The sequence below is a fragment of the Cygnus atratus genome, chromosome 2 (assembly GCF_013377495.2).
Source record: "Cygnus atratus isolate AKBS03 ecotype Queensland, Australia chromosome 2, CAtr_DNAZoo_HiC_assembly, whole genome shotgun sequence".
NCBI lineage: Eukaryota > Metazoa > Chordata > Aves > Anseriformes > Anatidae > Cygnus > Cygnus atratus.
The window spans coordinates 119,797,985-119,818,911 of record NC_066363.1 but is presented as its reverse complement, the minus strand read 5'-3'; the positions used below and the strand labels follow the sequence as shown (position 1 = coordinate 119,818,911).

The window sequence follows — 20,927 nt, the reverse complement described above, 5'->3', positions numbered from 1 at the left end:
GAGCAAAACCAGCAAAAACCCCAGTTACTGAAGGAAGCAGTTATGCTCTGTGCTGTAAGTAGTAGAGATGACAAGCTGCTACAAACACCCAGACAGTAAATGCTACCATGCTACTTTGGGTTCAGAATCAAGAAGATCACTAGAGCTCAATTTTTTGTGGCTTAAGGATGCCTTGTTTATTAAGGTTCATTACCAAGAGTGACTAACCTAGAAGTTTAAAATGATCCATGGATGCCTTTTTGTGGCATGAGAGACCTGAGAAGGATCTTATTTAACTAGATGGCACATGAACAGCTCTTTGCTATCTACAGCATGCCACCTTTCCAGTCACAATTAACCACTCAACACATCTTACCACAGAGCAGGAAAGAGAATATGAGAGCACTGAAGGCACTTGTTAAAACCTGAGAACAGCCTGAAGTTGCATAAGCTTTCTGCAGGCATTGGTGCAAGGGTGGCAGCAGATGGCTGAAGGAGGCCTATACTCAGCCCTTTGCTTGTCCTCGGGAAGGGGACAATGGCATGGTTCACAAAGCAGCCCCTGAGATACCACAGATTTTAACAGGGCATAAGATAGCTCAGACTGGGGCTAGCTTATTTAATTTCACAGACTGAAAACTGCAGCAAATCAGGAAATCTGTTGTGAGTCACCTGACTGTCCCCATCACCCGGGACATACGGCAGCCTTGCTCATAGCCACACAGAAGCTAGCAGAGGGGTTGCTGTCACATGTGAGTCCCAAAGACCTCATGGCCCCGGTGCCCAGCAGCTGCAGGCTGTTCCTTATCACTCCCTTGGCCACTCTCTGACAGGGCTGCAAAGTTGTTGGGTCCAGCGTTATTTTGTGGGGACACCAGGAGGGGCTTTGCAGACCTCTGCAACTCCTGTAAGACCCTGTGATGCCTGCTGGAAGGTGAAATGGAGAACTATTGCTGAGAAAGCTACATTGAGAGAGGATTCAGTTCACGCTTTGAACTCAACTATGTGAGAATGAAAGAATTCCTCTGCACCTTGAAACATCCACTGGGTGGTATAGAGCATGCAGACATAGTGTCTATTAAATGTAATGGGCTGGGATCAATAGTGATTCAGTAGCCTGATATCATAGGATTCCTCCTGCCCAGGCTATTTAATTCATGAGAGCACACTGGCCACCTATGCACAAATGATATGCTAAATGCCTCAATCAGAATTAAATTCAGAAATTATTTCTCCCTTTGTAGCACAAAACCCATTAATGTTTTGTTTTTAAATTGTATTCATTATAGGGAGAGAACAGAATCCAGTTTACCACTTTATTAACTGACACACTATGAAAAATAACACTCACAGGAAACAAAAAAAAAAGGATTTGAAATTCATTGTCATTATAATTTAGTTAGGGAAACAAAAAACGAATACAAAATATTTAATGGGTTTGTATCCCCATTAGATTGGGTATATTGTCAAGCCTAACACAAAAGACAGCTATTTAATAACTTTTTGTAAAACAATGGTCTTGTAAGCCCCAGTCCAGTGAGTAGTCTCTATTCCTGAAAGCAGTTCCACTGACTCCTACGAGAAGTCTCCCACAGGGTGACCCTCCTGTGCCACACTGGACCCTTTGTTTGAGTCTTACTTTTGCATAGGATATTATTCACTGATACTTATGAAACTCTGAGCACAAAACAGGAATACGACTGGTTTTCATTTATATTCACCATTCATTATTCATCTAGTGTATGCACGACAGAAAAAAATACTAATATCCCTAATATAATTTATGGATACTAATCTCCATAGGTGATTTCATCACCTCTATTATATCCCATATACATATAAACTTGAAAATCGTACAAGACACATTCTAATGCATGCATTCCCACTTTGTCATGGAACTTTTAGCTAAAATCACTCTCAACAGGCAGGATTACCCTTCTCGTAAATTTTAGGAAAAAGATCAATTTTGCAGGCAGGCCAAAATGTACAAGATGAATAAGGGAGACGGATATCATGGATGGGCAAGGAAATGACTGAGAAAATGTTGGATATATGTATTCAGAGTAAAGTTAGACATGCCTATTGTCTCCTTGACTGAAGCTTTAAAGGCCATTGCATGGTGAAAAATTCAAGTTAATTTTTATCTTTGCAGCATGGTGCAGTCTTTGGGTAAAAAAAATCATGGCTGAAAGTTCTCACTGTTATATTAGACACAGAAAAGCTTTTTCTGTGCCAAGCGTACCTCACTTTTTTTCCCACCCATGAACAAAAGTACCCGTCATAGAAAATATAGTAACCCAAAGCATGAAACTAGGAATTTGTTCCTTGGCAAATGTGCTTTTAGCACAACATAAAGGGAGCAGAAGGATATGCCACTAACTTTGTGACATTCCCTAACAGATAAAATTCAGTGTGTAGGCAATATATCACGCTTACAGAAACTCAATGCACTATTTGCATCTTGGGCTGTCTTTACCACTATGTATATCTTAGCAGCTATGTGGAACCACTATTAAGATTAAAATCCTGTAGATGACATGAAAGTGTTATTTATTTATTTATTTATTTATTTATTGCCGTTCCTTCCAATTATCCCCCAAAGAATTTCCCTTCATAGGACCTCTGGGTTCATAACAGTCTTTAAGCCTGGACCCACCAGAGTGAAACAGCTGATGGGATGTGTTGGAGGGCAGGGCTGCCCTTCAGGGGAAACTCAGCAGGCTGAGCAGAGCCTTGCAAAGGTCAGCACAAACTCCACTGTGAGCATGCCATTTTGGGACTTTCTTTCAGACTGGCATAATACTTTAAAGTTATTACAAATTATTTGCAGAAAGTTGGACTCACAGTTTAAAAATATGACAATTAAAAAAAACAGTGAAGGAGGCACCCACCTAATATCTTTGGTAATCAGCTGGCTGTTTACAGTCTTTTAATAGGATTGTGAAGCTAAACTGGAGACATCTGTATCTGAAAATTTCACTAATGTGGTCAGAAAAAAAGGGGACAAAAATAGTAGCACTAAATTAGAGAGTAGCATGTATATTAAGTCTTCCTAATACTGTTTTTAATTACCTTTTTCTATTAAAATGACACGTGCAGATTTCAAGCTGTCATGTTATGAAGCCTTACTGCTATTCCATCAGAAGAATAGTATGTTCTTCATTTTTCCTATGATTTTACTGAGTGCTAAAAATGAGTACTAAGTGGCAAAGCTCCACAAATATTATTTTCTCCATAATATCACAAACTCATACTGATATACCGATATGGTGTTATGTGATTCTGTGGACTTTTAATGATGGTTTAATAGGAAGTAAACAGAATCCGTGGGATAAAGATACAGGCATAAACTCAGTAAGAAAGAGATTAACCAGAACATACAATTTGGAAAAAAATGTTGGAGGCAGATCCACTCTTGTTCCTGATGATGCTAGAGAAATATTTTTACTGCCCTTAAATGGAAAGAAGAAAAATATTCACTAATATATTCTCTAGTTGATTTTCAGAGGCTGAAGTCCTGGACATTGGGTTTGTTGTAGATGTGCTGTGATCATACCATACTGCATATGTTTCCTCCTTTATATGAAGTCGTACTGATATATTATAGCTGCAGACAATGCAGAATGAATAGGATATCTGGAAACAAGAATACACCAGTTGGCATATGGATGTCAATAACATCAAGGTATACAGGAAGAAGAAGTGTGAAAAAAAGTGATTAGTGAGAGCTGTGGTCTGGTGAGTGAGGCTAAAGGTGATTAGTGAAAGGTTAGTGTCTAATGCATGGAAAATTGAATCAGTTAATTTAAGGAATAAGAGCAGTACTGTTGCAATGAATCTGGGTATCAAGCAGGAAATAAAGCCATGGCTGTGGGACATGAAGTACTATAGGGTTACAAAGTGTACTACAGGGTTACGGAAACATCATGGACTCATAATCACCCCCTGGACGTAGATACTAGAGGGAAGCTGGTATTCAGGAAAGATGGAAATAATGGTAAAAGTCGAGTGTGGGAATGGAAGGGCAGACTGAAGTTTCAGAAAGGGATTGCCAGTATAACAGATCCTGTTTGCAAGCAAAATTACTTTTGGGGAAAGATAGTGGGTAGTTGTTAGAGTCTGCTGCAGAATTCCAGAGTTAAATTTGGATATGGATAGAGATGATCAAATTGCTATTACAGGGAGAAATTCTGTAGAGAATTGTATCATTATGGGAGACTTTGATTCTCAGATATATGCTGGAGACCAAATGCTACTGAAGACAGACCAGATATTCTGGAGTGTGACAACTGACAGATTTTCTGACAGAAAGCAGAGATGCTTCTTTCTAAACTTATTTATAGAAAGTATTGAGCGTGTTGTAGAATGGCTAATGGAAAAAAAAAAAAAAAAAAAAAAAGCATTAGATCACATGAATATTTGTTCAATTTAACAAACTGAAGATATAAACAAAAATAGATACGTAGTCAGTCTATCTATAAGAAATTTAGGGAAATGAGTGAAGGCCACACAAATTAATTGTTCAGGGACTTCTTTGTGGAGGAGGCTTGGATTTTCTTTAAGTCAAAACACAGAGGAATTTTTGGATCTTTTAAACTCTGAAAAGGAAAAACCTCTGGAAAAGTCTCAGAACGTAGCTGTATGCAAACCCACCTCAAAAACAATGCCAAGATAGAAATGGAAAAAGGATGATCAACAATAAAACAGTACCTTGAAGGTCAGTTTTCAATAAGGGCACTTGAATCAATGGATAAAATATAGAACCAGCTAATGGGAAAAGAGAACAGAAAATGAGTCTGCATTAGATAGAAGCAGAATTTCAAGCTTCATGGTGTCACTCAGTGGAACTAGAAAATCTCTGTTCTGGGATCCTGAAAGAGCCAGCGTATGAAATCTTGCTTCTGGTGAGAAGCATCTTAAATTAGTCCATCCACTTAAAACTGGTATCATGTGACTGGAAATGTGATGCATTACACAAGTAATGGGCTAAAACAGACCTACAATGAGAGCTTCAAAACAAAATATCATAGCTTTAGAGCAGCTTTTAAATTAAAAACTAATTGAAGATGAAGGTAACGTATATTTTCCAAAAAAAAAAAGTAGATCATAACAGAGCCACAGAGTGGAGACCAACTTGATATCTTTCTTTTGTACCTTCTATCTCAACAAATAAAATGTGGGAGATCTAATCTATCAAAACTTTGGTAGAATAACTATTAGTATGCTGGTGGGAAAATACTGGTAAAGTGTGAGAAGAGGGGGATTTGTAGAAGATAGATAAGACAGGTAAATGAATTTGCTTAAAAAAATAAGACTGCAGGATTCTCTTGAAATGCTATTGAAAAACTCTTGGACTGGAGTAGGATTACTATTAATTTTTTCTTTACTGATTACACTTGGAACCAGTCTTCTCTGAATATTTCTCTTACTGACCTTGGTTTTAAGAAGCAATATAAGGTTTTGGGAGACATTATCGATGTAGAAAAGGAAAGTGATATGTGGAAAATTCACAAGAACCTTGCAGTTTGGAAAAATAAAATAAAATTAAAAAAAAGAGATGAAATTAGATTACATGCATTTAGTTGTTAATAAAAAAATTTAATTTAATTGAAGCCTCATCAGAGTGATATGACACCAGAAGAGCCTGTGTGTTTTAAAGGATCATGAAATAACTAGCATTAACCAGTGCAATGTCTGAGTCAACAGGGAATTATAATTCTAGGTCATACCTAGTGAGATATTGCCAGTAGAAATATGAGAGTACTGGCAAAATGCAATCTAAGATAATCTATGGTCTTGGTCACCCATATTCCCCAATGATGAATTCAAACTGGAACTGATGAATTAAAACTGCAAAGTCTATGAAGATAATCAAGAGAATGCAGAACCTCTCATGAGATGAGAGAATAAACAGCAGAATGAACGACTTTCTTTGCACAGTGTCTCCTATTCCCTAATTCTGTCTGTCTATCACAATAGTCCCACTGGGTAGGGGAGAGCAATGCAATGGCTCATCTGGAAGGATACATGCTTGGCCTGGCTAGTGGCTGGTGCCAAACAAAATGGATAATGGCTGAAATCTGCCCGCTTTTTCCCTTTGTGGAGGGTCTAATTTGTCTCTTTTTTTTTCTTTTTTTCTTTTTTTTCTTTCTCCTCTGACTAGCCTGTTGGTTTGTTTTGATTTATTTATTTTCCACAACATTTAAAGAAACTTGATTATCTTTGAGATTTCTGCTGTATTTTTATATTCGATTGAAATAGTACAATAGTTCAAAAGTTGTTTAAAGTCAAGAACAAAGGACAGAAATGGACTATATGATCACAGAATCATCATTTCCATGGGGAACAAGTGTAAAAATAGGGATAGGTTAAGAATAAATAGGGACAGACCACTGACGAAATTAAAAAGGCAGGACAGCAGCAGAAGGTCTTTATCAATCAGAGAATTAAACTTCCAACTGGTATATTGAGGACAGAGGATATAACTAGTTTTAAGATTCTAATCAGGTTATGAAATGGATTGTATGACATGATTGCCTTCAGGAAGTCCTCTCTCGTCCTATCAGAAACACAGATGTGCTAATATGATGGCTCTACCCTAATGAGTGCAAGACAACATTTTAAGATTTGCAAGGGGGACATATTGATCAGTTTAAGTCATTTATAGATGACACATTTACTCCATAGTGTACCATATTTGTTCATCTTTGTCACTGAAAATCTGTTTTGCCAAGTTGCAGGCAGATTCTGTGACTATTGCTTGTTCTGCTTTTCTTTCTCTCCGGGTGAGAGAATATAATCCGGTGCTGGATTGCAGTGGTGCAGAACCTTGACAGCACACAGAAAAGCAGTGGCAGCTTGCCCAGAACTCAAGAGCTGCACCTTATTTCCATACAAATATACTTTGAATTGTATAAGATTTTCCATCAGAATTCTTTTTATTTTGTTTTTGTTTTATTTATTTATTTAAAGAACACTGCAAATGTACACAGCATTTTACACAGCAATCCAAAATTGTTGTGAAGGTCGCGAAACAAGAAAAAGCCTTGTAAAGCACAGTGTTGTCCTCACAAAAAAAAAAAAAAAAAAAAAAAGACTTAAATGACTTTCAGTTTATTGCACTGATGTGAAAAGAGTTTGAATTCCTGATGCGTGAGGATGAGTTTTGCCAGAGGAGTTTATAATGAACTAGCTAACACATAATTTCCTTCAGTCAGATAAAGCTAGGACCTAACAGCCATGTCATAAACTACCAGCAAGTCTCTGAAATTCTTGCTCAGCTCAGGCAGGAACAGTGACCTGTTTGGAGCAGAAAGTCTAGAGAGTGATCCTTGGTGGCACTGTGGATATTTGTGTGTCAGCACACAAACAGTGTTGGAGTTTCCAGCAGAGTTGGTAGAAAATGGGAAGATGGCTGGCCAGAGAGATTTCATGGAAATGTGGTTTCAGCAGAATCCAGTGGCCCTGTGAGTGTGTGTGTGGTAACTTCAACAAAACTTGATGAATTTATCATTTGCTTCTGCACTACTGTCAGTCTGTATAAAGAACTGTAGCTTTATATGATAAAAAAACTTTGATTAGACTTTGATCAAAATTTGATAGAGACTTTGATAAATAGTACTGTATGGAGAAGCCAGAGCAAACTCCCCAGGGTCTGATGGAGAATAAAATGTCAAGTGCTGACTAGCCAGCATAATATGCAGTAAACAGGAATGAGAAACTAATCTATAATTTAAACAATGTCTTAATTAATACAATATACATAATGAAATGTATGGTAAATCCAGGGAGGAATCTTGTCTATCTGCTCATCTAGGAGCAGCTACAACACCATGCCCTTGAATAAGATAGCAGTAAGTCTATGCTAACATAAAGGAGTTCCAGTCAGAACTGCAGGCTGTTTTGCTTGCTTGTTTTCACAAATGTTAACACAGGGAGTCTCTAAAATCAAATGTAACTGTGGGAAAACCCAAAGAAATAGAACAAAAAGGCCCAGGGATGTTTGCTAGTCTGAAGGAAGGGCTCCAAAATGATGTGACACGGGAAGGGATAGCCCTGACCTATGCTGACCTTATGTCCCCCTCCCTCTCCAGTGCTGACATTATGAACGAATTTATTGGGTAATCCTATAATCCAAACACATTCAACTTTGTTATTTCATCTCTCTGTGGACTGAAGAACCAAAGGTCCAATGAAGGGCCTGGTTGCCCAACCCTGGGAGTGCAACTGAAAATATGGAGAGAAGTGCTCAAGCACACAAGGAGTTTCAGGTGGTTGGTATAGGCTTGCACTGAGATCATTTTGCTCACCCTGGCCTTTGGGATATTGCTGTTAGACTGTTTCTAGTAGCTGAGCTAGCTCATCTGCAGACAGCTTAGACACTCTATCCACATATATGTCCTTATGCAAACAGATGGATGTAGGATGAGCATCAGTTTTTTCTGTGGACTTTCTGCTGTTGTCCCCCACACATACAGAGTTGCCTCATTCCTCATAAAGTTCCCACCAAGAACAAGGCTGGTGAAGCTAGTGACTCCCACCATGAAGCTTCTTAGATTACTTTTCTACAGAGTAATTACAAAAAAGGCAATGCAGTTTGGAGGTGCTGCTGGCTCAGCAGAGAAGCTGCTGTGGGAGTGCTGTGCTCAGAGCGCATGAAGAGAAAAGAAGGGAAACAGACTCCCACGAGGAAAAGAATGAGGAATTACTTATTTTCTAGGCACTTCTGTCTTCTAGACAGTAGATATTTCCTCAGACACAAAGGTCCAGGGTGGAGAAGGTGGAGGTAATAGGTAAAATGAGTGAGAGAAGATTAGCAGACCTCCACTTTATTACAACATCAAAATGAACTTGTTTATCTTCTTGAGCAATTAGTGCTCAGAAACCATCAGCTTCCCCCATAACCTGTTTCACTCCTTCCACTCTGGGAGGGAGATGGCTGCTGGCTGCAGGCAGAATAAGAAAGATCATTGCCTCTAATTTTTCAAGTTTTGTTGAAATCTTAAAGAATAAAATTTGAAGTTAATAAGCATGAGATTTTGATACTATTTTATCAATATTCAGATTTCTTTGGGTACCAATGCCTAAGAATGAAGGCACTCTGTATTGACTGTCTGTGGCCTCCTACCTAAGCAATGTTTTGCTGCAGCAGTCACGGTACAGTGATATACAGTCCTTGCTAGAAGTTAACAATGCATTTTCTTAATTCGTACTTAGGGAGCCCAAGCAAGTGCTAAAGAATCCTTGTGGTGCATCCTCTGGGCTTTTGAAATGGCCCTCCCTGCACTGTATGGAAGACTGAGAGGGAGGATTTGCATGCATCACATTGCATTTTTCTTGATCTTCATAAGGACTTCTGCACATGTCAGTATGTATTTTTACCTTTATTAGCAAAGCTTAAGGACTGAAAGAAGCAGGAAAATGCACCTAGCCAACACCCATTACAAAACAGGGGATCTACAGCGATGCTGACAGCATTCTCCTGTTGGGAATGAGGCTATATTGGTGCATTTAGAATGGAATAAATGAAGTTTCATAAATAAAATATTTAACAGTTTTTCTTGTGGGCATTAATGGCTTTATATTAGAAATACTCTGCTGAGAGACCAAAACGTTTCTGATATCCCTCGCTCCCCATGCCAAATTTGTGGTTTGTAATGTAAGCACACTTTTAAGGAGGTGGACCGGCAATGTCAGCACTTCCCAATTGTCATGATAATGCTATCCTGTGGGAGAGAGAGCTAAAGGAACGATAACAAAAAACAAGCAGCTTTCTCTAAACAAAGAAAATCAATCAAAACCTCTGTTCATTGATCCTTGTTAGAAATATCTGTAACAGGCTCAGTGAGCGGACAGCTAACTGAAGCATGTACAGTATGGATAGCCTTTTTAAACACCCAGTTGAAGCATGATACCACTGAGAGAAATTATGTTCTCCTTATGCAACCTCACAGCAAATCTGCCAGCCTATAGTACAATGCATTATCTTTAGCATTTCTTTAAAGAAGTACAGAGAATAGAAAAAAGATTTTCACAGCTGGCAACATATGTTAATATATTAAGTTTCATCAGGAGAATATAATGGTACCACTGTTTAAGAAAATGCTACAAGCTTGTTTAGTTTTCCTAATTTTTTTATGTGGGGCCATTTCTCCTGGGATGCTGGAAGAAAATGGGGGAAGGTCGGATCAGTAAATATTGTCAGTCTTCTCAGCTGAAATGCATAATTGTAGTTTTATCCCTTTCTGGTTTCTGATATACAGATTTTACAGAATTGATTGCAGGCTTCAGGAACAATTTTTGCCTTCTAAATTGAAATTTCAGATTTTCTCTAATTAACAACCATTTACAGAGTACATCTCAGGCTTAGTGCCTACTCACCAGCCACATTTCTCATAAACAGATCTGTTATTGCACAACAATGAGTGTGAGAGGGCTTCTGTATTAATAGTTTATGAAGATAGCTCAATTACAGCTGACCATACAGTATTCAGGCTATGTTAATCTTCCTGAGCTTCTTGAAGTGATAATAGCATCTCCTGAACAATAAGGGTTTGGACTTGGTGTGGGGCAGCAGCATTTTGAGAAATAGCTGTAGGAAGTCCTTAGGCAACTAATTAAAATAGAAACTTTGGCTTTCTTTTCCCCTTAAGGTGACAGAGTTTCAGATCTAAAGAAACAAAGCAAAGCAAAACAAAACAAAACAAAACAAAACAAACCACCACAGGAACCAGGAGAGCCTGTATTAGACATCAGTTCAAAGTCGAGTAAATGGAAAACCTCTGATCCATCCACAGGAAACTGCCCAGCATCAAGGTTTTCGCAGTTACCCCTTTATTCCCAGTTCCTTTACACCTAAACAGTCTCACCACATGTTTACTCATAATAAGCTGATGAGACTGAGAGCTTCTTGGAGCAAGGTGCTGTCACAGTTCGATCTTGTGCAGTGGCAAGCACATGAATTTTCTTAAAAACAAATAGCAAAAGTGTTGTATTTCTTTCCTCCCTCTGTCGTCCCCCCCCCCCCGCCCCAGTCCTCCCTTCCCCTCTTCACTGCCTCATGACATTTGTGACACCGGGATCCCAAGTTCTCATTCACTTCATTCACTTGCCAATAATTTCTGCCCACATGCAGCCACAAGACAAAACAATGGTACAACATGAAAGGAAAGCTGCCAGATATCCAAAAGTAGCACCAAAAAAGAAGTGGAGAATGAGGTATTTTTATACCTGTTCCAGTGACTGACAATCCCCTGGAAGGACATGTGCATGCATTTACCATTTTAAAGAAGTAATCATGCTTGCTGAAAGCATCAGCCTTAGGAGAAAACCCAGAGCTTGAAGGAATGAGTGTTCTTGTAATGCTCAGCAGCTGACTTGTATTATTTCAGATAAACATGGCCGAGAACTGATGGACATGTATTCCACAGATTTTGGCATTTTCTTCACAGAATAGCTGCTTTCTGCTGTGCTGTTTTCTGTTTTGCATAATACCCTATGAACATCATTACTGGAGTTCGGAGGGTTTTGAGCATTCAGAAAAAGAAGCATAGGGAGAGGAGCAGTAATTTGATTGATGCAATTTTCACATTGGCCCGGTGGATAATCAGAAGAGCTCTTCTATTACAAGATGTGCAGAAAGCAAAACATTGTAAATCCTACCCACAATCCAGGGCCAATAAGAAACGCTAAAAAACTCCAACAGCACAGGCTTTCTTGACAGAGTCATAGTTAACAGCTTAATAGCTTAATAGCAGCTAGCAGGCGAGATCTGCTCTTATGCAAGGGACACAGCAGTTTGAAAGGATAAATATGTATAGGAATTACATCTTCCTAAAATGATAAAAAACAAATAGATTAAATGAACCCCTACCTTGGAGAGCCTGAAGTGTACGAGTCTGCACAACAATACAGAGCTGCAGGACCAGCTGTGGTGCACTTTCCAGAAACGTGGCTAGCAAATGCAGCATACTCACATCTGCATACTCATACACCATTTTCCAATAAAACCGCCATCTGTCATTCTCTCCACTCCGTCGACTCCGGATACCCAAATATATAGTGTGGAAATACCTGGAAATAAAAAAGAGAGGTTATAGAAATGCAGAATGATGTACCTGTAGGTAACACTTGTGCTTGAAAATAACCCACATTTTCCCAATGTACTTCCATGTAATGAATGTTTATTTAAAAGGAATGTCATCCTGCTATTTATAATAGTTGATGTGGTAAGAGTAAACTAAACCACAGACAAGACTTGCCTTCATGAAACTGTTCAAAAAACTTAGTATTATCTTATTTGTTAAATAGTATTCCTTTCAAAGACAGTTTTCTGAACTGAAATGTGAGGGGGATGTGTTGATTATATGGCCTCCCTCAGAGATTTTTTTCAAATAATGGAAGGAAAAATAGCTGATTCTACAATGGCCTCTACTGCAAAGACCGCAGACTACAAAGAATGGAGCCCATTTCCATGTGGCTCTATTTCACCTTGGGAGACCACCTGCACTGCCAGCCTGGGCCCTTGCTATTGCTTAGATCATAGCCCTGCTTCTCCACAGCTCTAGTGAGTTTATTATTATGTTTCAGATACTGATAAATGTATAGTGCTTTTTCTCATAGGTTGCCTGTTTTAGAAGGAGAGAAGATCTAGCAGTGAGCTTCTATTTTAGGAGAGGTGGAGATGTGGCTGTGAGTCCCCTTGGTTATTGGAAATGACTCACTAAGAGCACTCACGTGCCACAGCAGCAGGGAGCAGCAGCAGGAGCCAGGAGCCCAACAGGCTGCTGCTGCTGATAGTGGTAATCAGCAGATGAGAGAAGTAATGGGCAGAAAGCACGTGTCAGCTGAATTGTTTCTGAATGCTATGTCTGTCTGTCTGTAGGTCAGGCTGAGTCTTCTCTGGCCTCTCCTCTTTCAGATACATTATTCTTCATCGTAACCATCCCACCAAGTTCCTGAAGGAAGCAGGAAATTTCTGTTAAGAAATCTCTATTCCGTGGTAATTCTTGGGTAAGATTTTCATCCCAAACCAGACCAAAAATAAAACAAAATAGAACAAAACTTAAAATATTCTGGAACTGAAATCCCACAAGTTGTAGTTTCATACATAGAAAAAAAGAATGATGTTCAGTTCCTGACAGAGCCAGGCTCGGCATCAGGTAGACCAGGAGCTCTCTTCTAGATGCCTAGAAGCCATGAAGTCCTTAGCACACAGTGGGTCCAAGTAACAGCCTTGGAAAAGGGAACCTGCAATGTTGCACATTGTTGAGGGGAGCTAAAACCTTTTTCGGTACTTAGGCAAATAGATCACATGGGTCAGCCCTTGGAAGAGTGTCACATGCAAGTTTTTATATCCTGAACAGCCACCTAACAACAACAACAAAAACACCCATTGCCTGACAATAGCTCAGATTGTCTGTCAGAACAGCCCAAGATTCAGTTGTCCCAGCAAATGACCACTGTCCTTGTACCCAATGCACATATCACAGCAGAGCAACAGCTTCACTCAGGACCATGCATCAAACACAAACAAGGAGTAGCACAAAGAACTGAGAACACATATCTGAGTCTGCAGCATTTCTGCTGCACATTGTAGCAGTATATAAGGAAAACACATTAAATTCACACTGAAATTAGAATTATATCAGGTGGTTCTGAATTTTATCAAAGTTCCATCTGGGAGTGAAGTAGCAATGAATGACTCAGAGACCAAGACCACAGAGGTACAGAAAGCAAGATATCAACCCCACCTCTCATGCAATAAACTGAGCAGGTCCAGATGGGTTAGAGTATACTGGGATAACAGGGGCTCTCCGTGTCCTCAAGGTTAGGTAGGGTGAAATGGCCTGATGCCCAGTTCTCAAAGAAGCCATGGAGGTGGAAAACCATCTTTTCCATATAGTTCTGCTAGTGTGGTCTGTTGGATCCCCAGGTTCTCAGGTGCAATCAGTTTAGTTGTTCCTAGACCTCTCCCTAGTGTCTTGCCCCACAACAGGGACAGGTAAAACTTGCATATCATTCTGCAGTTTGTGTTTTGTGTTTGTTTGCTTTTGGCCTGTCACATATGTCCTTTCAAGGGGTGCACCTGGGAATATTGCACACAGTGGGGCAGACAGCATCTTCAGCATCCTTCTTTTGAGCTATCACTAACCCTTGCTATAAATATCTAAAGTAGCTTTGGCTGCCGAGCATTGTGCCAGGAGGCTCCAGCCCTGCCAATGGAGCCATCTGCAACTTCAGTTCTACAGCATTTGTGCAAAAAATACTTTTCCTATTATGAAAATGACATGCTGTGCCAGGCAACGTCCCCGAGGGTTCTTTACCTGCTCTGCAGAGTGGTTGTGCATGGCAAATACTTTGTGATTAATGAACCCTCATGGAAATATTTCCTCTCCCATTGCACTTTATTGTGAAACATTGGCAGTGAGTTATTGGGGATTGGGGAGTCATTGCTCTTCGTCTACTTAGCTCTCTGCAATTTAGACACAAGAGGCAGAGGAAGAAGATACTTTCTCTTTTTATGCACTGGGGACCAAATTTCAGCCCAAGGTTTTTTCTTTCTTTTTTTTTTTTTTTTCTTTCTCCTTTTTTTCTGTCCTATCAATTTTGGCCAAATTAATTGCAGGCTGAAATGAGCATTTACACACATAATTACTGTCACTGATTTATAGGCACAATCAGGTGATTAGACAGCTAAACATTCTCATTTACATCCACAATTAATTGTACCAGCAATTGATGTTAGGTGTGCAAATTAGCAGTTATTAAAATAAAAAGATGGTCTAATAAAATGCTTCATATATCAGACTCTTTTTACCCACAGTGAAATTAAAAAAAAAAAAAAGTACTTTTTTGTTGTGGTTTCTAAATATAGCTTAACACTGCAGTAATGACACATTCCATTTTATATATATCTATGCATTATGTAATCACATCTTAGACACTCACAAGAGTCCTGTTGTCAGCAAATGTTATTCAGACACACTCAGAGGTAGTTCCTGCCCTGAAGAGTTTTTCTTATTCTGGTCCTCTGGTATCATTCTGGTGGAACTCATATTTTTTTTTCTGAGGCCTGGTTGTGGCTCTTACATACAGCCATTCAAGAAAGAAATAGGAAGAATTAATGACAGTTCTGCATTGGAAACTATCGTAGGTTCATTGTGGAGCAAATTGTTGCCAATGCACATGGAGTTGCAGGTGCGTTATTGTTTCAGTTGTGATTACATCTAGAGACCTCAACTATAGCCTTGTGCAGGTGCTGTACAAATATACAAAAGCTTCCTATCCATTTCCCCAAAGAACATTTAATTGACATGAAGAAATGACAAGGAGTGAAGAAGAGAGAGTTTGAGCATCAGAGGGGGAAGGGAAGAAAGGAGGAATGGGAAGTATGGTAACAATACTGCCACCTAGGAAAGTAACCACTTCTGCCATCTAGGAAAGTAAGTACTTCATCTAATAAATCAAGATAGTCTATTAATGTTTCTAATCATGAGAAAAGTCAAAAAGCAAACAAAAAAAAACCCCTCTGCCGCCCCTCTCAAATTCCACAGTTTTATAGCTCTTATATTTGTGGAGAAATCCTTAGAAGTAACAGCATTTCCTATAGCTGGAGAAAGTTAGAAGAGTATAAAATGTACTATGAAAAATTAATACCAGATCTTTTAATTCTTTTTCTTCCTTCCTTCCTTCCTTCCTTCCTTCCTTCCTTCCTTCCTTCCTTCCTTCCTTCCTTTCTAGACAGACCACAACAAAACCCAAGAGAAGGGAGTAGGAAGCAATATTTCCTATATTGCTAATAATCATATGGCAGCTTATATATTGTTATTTGGGGCTTAATGTCTTTTTTACTCTCTGGAGGAAATGGAGAATGCTACAGCATTTAATTGTTTTAATTTACTTCAGTACATCAAACAGCACAGTATACATACCATTGATAAAGCATAACCCTGAAGGATAAAAATTCGAGACAAGATCCCGAGTGACATTTTTTTCCCCATTACATTAATGAAGGAAGGCAGCAAAGTCAGAAACAAGCAGGAAAGCAGACCAGCCTTTGTGCTGCACACAATAAATGTTCAGGATGTAAGTCAAATAGAAGCAAAGAGTCACCTATATTTGTGTTTGCAGAAAAATATATATATATATTTCTGTGCTAGCAAAAGAGACATTAATTCTGATCAGAAACTCTCCAGAGTTTCAAAAGTCAAGAGTCCTCATTTTGCCCCAGGTTCTCATGCTAAACTTGAGGAGGGTCAGCATAGAGTGACATACCTACATTTGAAATACTTCTGGTGACAATTTAATTGCATAATTAAACCATGCCCAATTGCACATTTAATTGAGATGTGGTAGTGTAATTATATGATAATACCAAATATTTATAAGAGTGCTTTCCAAGTTAAAGTGCTTTACAAACATTAATTGATTAACTGGGATGCATGTAAATAATCTCACAGGGTTCATTCCCCAGGAATTGGCAGCTGACCAACGTAATACTTTCCTGTAAGAGTAGGGTATAGCATTTACTCAGCAAATTCAAAGCCAGGTGACGTTTTGTAAGCCCACTGTAGGGATAAGTTGCCCTTATCTGTTGTGCAGAAAAATCTCCCTCCTTTCTCCCGTATTCTTAGGAATGTGATAGTTTGTCCTGAATATGTGAATAAATCTCCCCCAGCTCTTGCCACAGTACAAGGCAGACAAAGAGATCCTCAAAATACTTTCCAAACAGGAGACAATTCCTCAGATTTCAGATATTCTGGAAGAGAAAATTGAGATGCCGCTGGCAGCTGGGCTGAAGGCTTCCAACCTGACTACAGCCTGTTCATGTCTCAAAGAACTTTTTCAAGAAAGACCTTAGGTAAATATCCTGGTGTCATTAAAACTGGAGAATTCTGGGAGTAAGAGGAGATCTTGTTTTTTTACTCAGTATTCTTCACAGTAACTGGGTGTCATTTATGCCCATTACTACTTTCCAAGAAATTATTTCAGAAGTTGCTCCATTGTGCTTCACAGACACAATTCCCTTTAGCATAGAAGGCTGAGTCTTGTAATAAATGGAACAGCAAAACCAAATTCTTATTGCTGGTGGACATGTTGTTCCCATGTATGTGGGACTGAGATGTTCTCGTTGCATATAGTTTGGCTCAGTCAATTCAGACTCAGGCTTTCAGTCTTCTGAGGTCCTCTGGGCTTCTTATCCCAAAGTTTTCCATTTGCACTCACCTCCTTTCTTCCACCTGCACACTTTATTGCAAATCTTTAGCCAGAAATTGAGATTTTGGAGATTAAGAAGAGTTATATTCAGTTCCTTTTCATTTAGACAATGTACGCAAGTATCTGCATGCACAAGCACCAAGACATACAAAAGCCCAGCCTGGCTATGGCTCTGAGCACTTCTTGCTACAGATTTTCACCTTAATGAAACCATCCATCTGATGGTAATATACGCAGCTCTGGAAAAAAGCCTTCAGTTTAGAAGTGTCAAAGATTACATTGCTACCATGTGCTTATTCTAAAAAGTCCTTCAGATGATACACATGAATGGGAGACCATTTGCATTCTGTGGAAAAATGAAAATGTTCTGATTTCATGCCTCATGTAGTCCATATTTATTACAATTGCCTAAGTCAGTAGAGGACATTTGCTTACATTACAAAATCTACTGAAACATTTGTGAGATCAAAAATCATTAATGGCTAGCTGTAGCAATCTGAGACATTTATTCTTATGTCTAATTTGCCCTGTATCAAACAGTACATTAAACAATTTAGCCATACCGTGAACAATTGCTCTTTCTGTGTTTGAGGTGTGGAGAATAAAAATCACTACTGTAGAGCTAAAAAACAGTAGAATAAACAGCAATTCAGAAAAATAGTATTTTCTTCTGTTGCCTGGTTACCAGAAAAACTTAACTGTATTTGTATCTCAACAGTATTTGCTGTGTTAAATAACAACAGATTGTTCTATTTTGCTTCTTATGTGCCTTTTTACTAGGTGTGCACGAATACTTTAAAAAAAAAAAAGTTTCCTTAGCAGGAACACTTACTTTCTTATCAGAACATGCTAACACTTATTCTTTTTGTTCTGAAAAAGGGGACAAATCAGTTCAGCTTTAATTCCTTTTTCTAGGAAGGAACAAACTGTAACAGCCAATTTTTAATTCTCCAATCAAATTATTTTTTGATGGGAGCATTAAGGTTTAATGTGCAAAAGGAAACTGAAATACATTCTGTAACACAGCAGTGACCAAAGCTTGTCCAACCAAGCATGGTTCTGGCAATTTACCAGCAGTCAAAAGTCTGGTCTTAATTTACTTTAAATTATGAGTGCAGCATCTTCATCTGTGTCACTGAGATGAGATCCATGAGGACAGATCCCACTGGGGAATATTTCATCATAAAAGATGTTAAAAGCTTTATTTCCAGAATATGCCTCCATTACAAAAATCAAAACAAAAACCTAAATTCTTGTATTTAATTTTCCCTTGTACTATTCAAAGATATCAGAGAAATATCTCCTTTACTTTTGTACAAAGCAGGATACTTTATGATCATAAACAAAATGATTACATCTGTTTTGTTATGACCTCTAAAACATTCTCCAGCATCCTCCATGACTAGGTGATCCTTTCCAAATGGCCACAAGTCATATAGCAGCATTTTATGGCCATCTGAATTTTTATGGCCTTCTGAATTTTCCTACCATCTGAATTCATCAAATGTGACCAGTCAACCCCAGCACTCTTCCTTTCTTGATAAGGCCAATCTGCAGAGCTATGGTATGTGAACTGCTGTTATAGGGAGATGGTAGGAGCAGGTATGAGGAGGTGCAGATTTAATAAGGAGAAGACAGGACAGAGAAAAAAAAAAAACATTTAGTTCCATTATTTCCATGTTTCTAATTTCAAAACCGGAGCATTTCACATGTGTTCACCTGCCAGGTCTCCCTGTCAGCCTGGCAGCCCCAGAATATCCCAACTGGTCTGTGCCTCCCCATGCTTACAGGCTGTCCATGCCCTGCCTGTGGAGCTTGTCCTCACAACAGCTTTTCCCTCTGTAGCATCAGGGCCCAGGGCAGAGCCTGGTGGCCATCAGCTGCTCCTCTGAGACAAGGATGGTGCAACCTTGTCAGAAGATGTGATATAGACATCATCTGCAGCTCCTCAAGACACTGCCCTGATACTTCACAGGGGCAAACATTCATGCTTTTTCTGCATGACTCACTATGGGCCAGAATAAAAAAGGAAAATGATGAAATGAAATTAGAAAAAAACTCTGTAGCATGGTGGAGCCATCTATAGCTACATCTCTCACAGTGTTTCTTCAGTTAGTTGTTGCCACTGATGCTGCGTAACAGCTGCCTTTCCTGTTTAACTAGGGACGAGGCCATTTAGATGTTCAGCAGCACAACTAACAACTTTTACTGCACTCCTGTTTCTTGTACGACACTGCATACCTGCGTGCTCTTTAACCACAGCCACTGCTTCATCAAGAGCTGATGAAATTGCTGTGGGTCCCAGAGGCCCCTTGGTTTCCACTAGTGGGAAATACTGGAGTTTTCTACATGTCACCATGGCTGCAGCCCTGGAAGTGATGCCCATGTGAGACCAGACTCCTGGGGATGAGAGGCTTCCCAAAGAAACGCAAAACCAGACCAGACAGAGTAGAGATCTTCCCTGCTCTGTGTCCTCTGAGAGGCCAAGGGATGTCCCATCATGTTCAAAGAGTACATAAAGGCTTCCTAAACCAACAACATTTACCCAAAACTGTTAGGGAAACATGGCTTTGCTGATTAATGCTAGGGCACTCCAAAGAGCTAAGTTCAGTTCCTGACTCCTCTATAGTCTCCTGTTTTTCCTCCTGCAGCCTGAAAGCTTTTTCAGGGGTCTTCAAGTGGAAGGCTGTCTCTGTCTTCTGAACAACAGTTGACGTCCGTGATCAATAGTGACTTACACAGAATTTCTTTCCCCTCTTTTCCTACCTTCCTCTTCACATCATATTTTCATTTGCTACTAAGTCTGTCTGCATGCTATTCATCCTAAAACATCCTGGGAAACAAATCCAGGTTTGCCTCTGTGTCCCAGGCTAAAGATATCAAGAAGAATCAAGGGGCAGAAAATCACAGATTCCCCCAGAGACCTTCAGGCATTCCCTGGAAAGGAAATTAGTCATGGCCAAGAATCCATACCATGCAGCTGCCACAGGAATATAATCATAGGCATCCTCAATTCACCAGCCCCCAGGGCTGCAGCAGAAGCTGAATTGTTCCTTTGTTCCTTCCCAGCTATGATAGAATTATGATAATAGCCCTTGGAAATGGTCCCAAGACACTCCTTGTGAGACCAGTGGGGAAGATGCACCTGTCTCATGATCACTTATTTGACGACACTTGAAGAAGTGACCACTTGTAGAGTTAAGAAATGGGCACAGCTGGAAAGCAGTGCCTCTGGCTTATCTGAAGCATCGGGCAGCACGTGTGTCTTTCAGGTCTCCAGATAAGCAGCCATGCAGCATCCCAACACCATATTAGAATAAGACTAGGATAACGTATCAAGAACCCTTTGCCTTTCTTAGCCCTGTATTAGTTTCCACAGGAGCAAAGTGTACAACAGCACACTCTGAAAATCCCACAGCTGGAGACCTTGCAGTCTGGGAGCAGGCTCCTCCTGGGTACCGGTGTTTATTATTCACACTGCACACATTGAGATGCTGAGGCCCCTCCAGGGAAGCTGATTCTCTCCCAGCATCCATCTCTCAAACCATTTCCAGAGGGACATGGGCTATTTATTGCTCTGAACTGTTCAGGGAGTGGGTTCAATATGGAGGTGAAGCACTGGAGCAGCTAGGGGGGTAAATACCCTTGAGGTCTGCACCAGCTCATAGCCAGCTCTGTTAGGAAACCCTTCAGTGGTGAGCTCGTGAATGTCTGGTCAAACTCACCACCTG

At 39.6% G+C, this 20,927-nt stretch overlaps 1 protein-coding gene across 1 annotated transcript in view; it reads right to left on the bottom strand.

Annotated features, from left to right (window-relative positions):
* XKR4 (XK related 4) overlaps window positions 1-20,927 on the bottom strand; it is a 218,314-nt gene that overhangs the window by 66,625 nt on the left and 130,762 nt on the right. Inside the window, exon 2 of the mRNA XM_035553251.1 lies at window positions 11,852-12,051. Within this exon, the coding sequence (XP_035409144.1) occupies window positions 11,852-12,051 (200 nt within the window). The remainder of the gene's footprint in view (window positions 1-11,851; window positions 12,052-20,927) is intronic.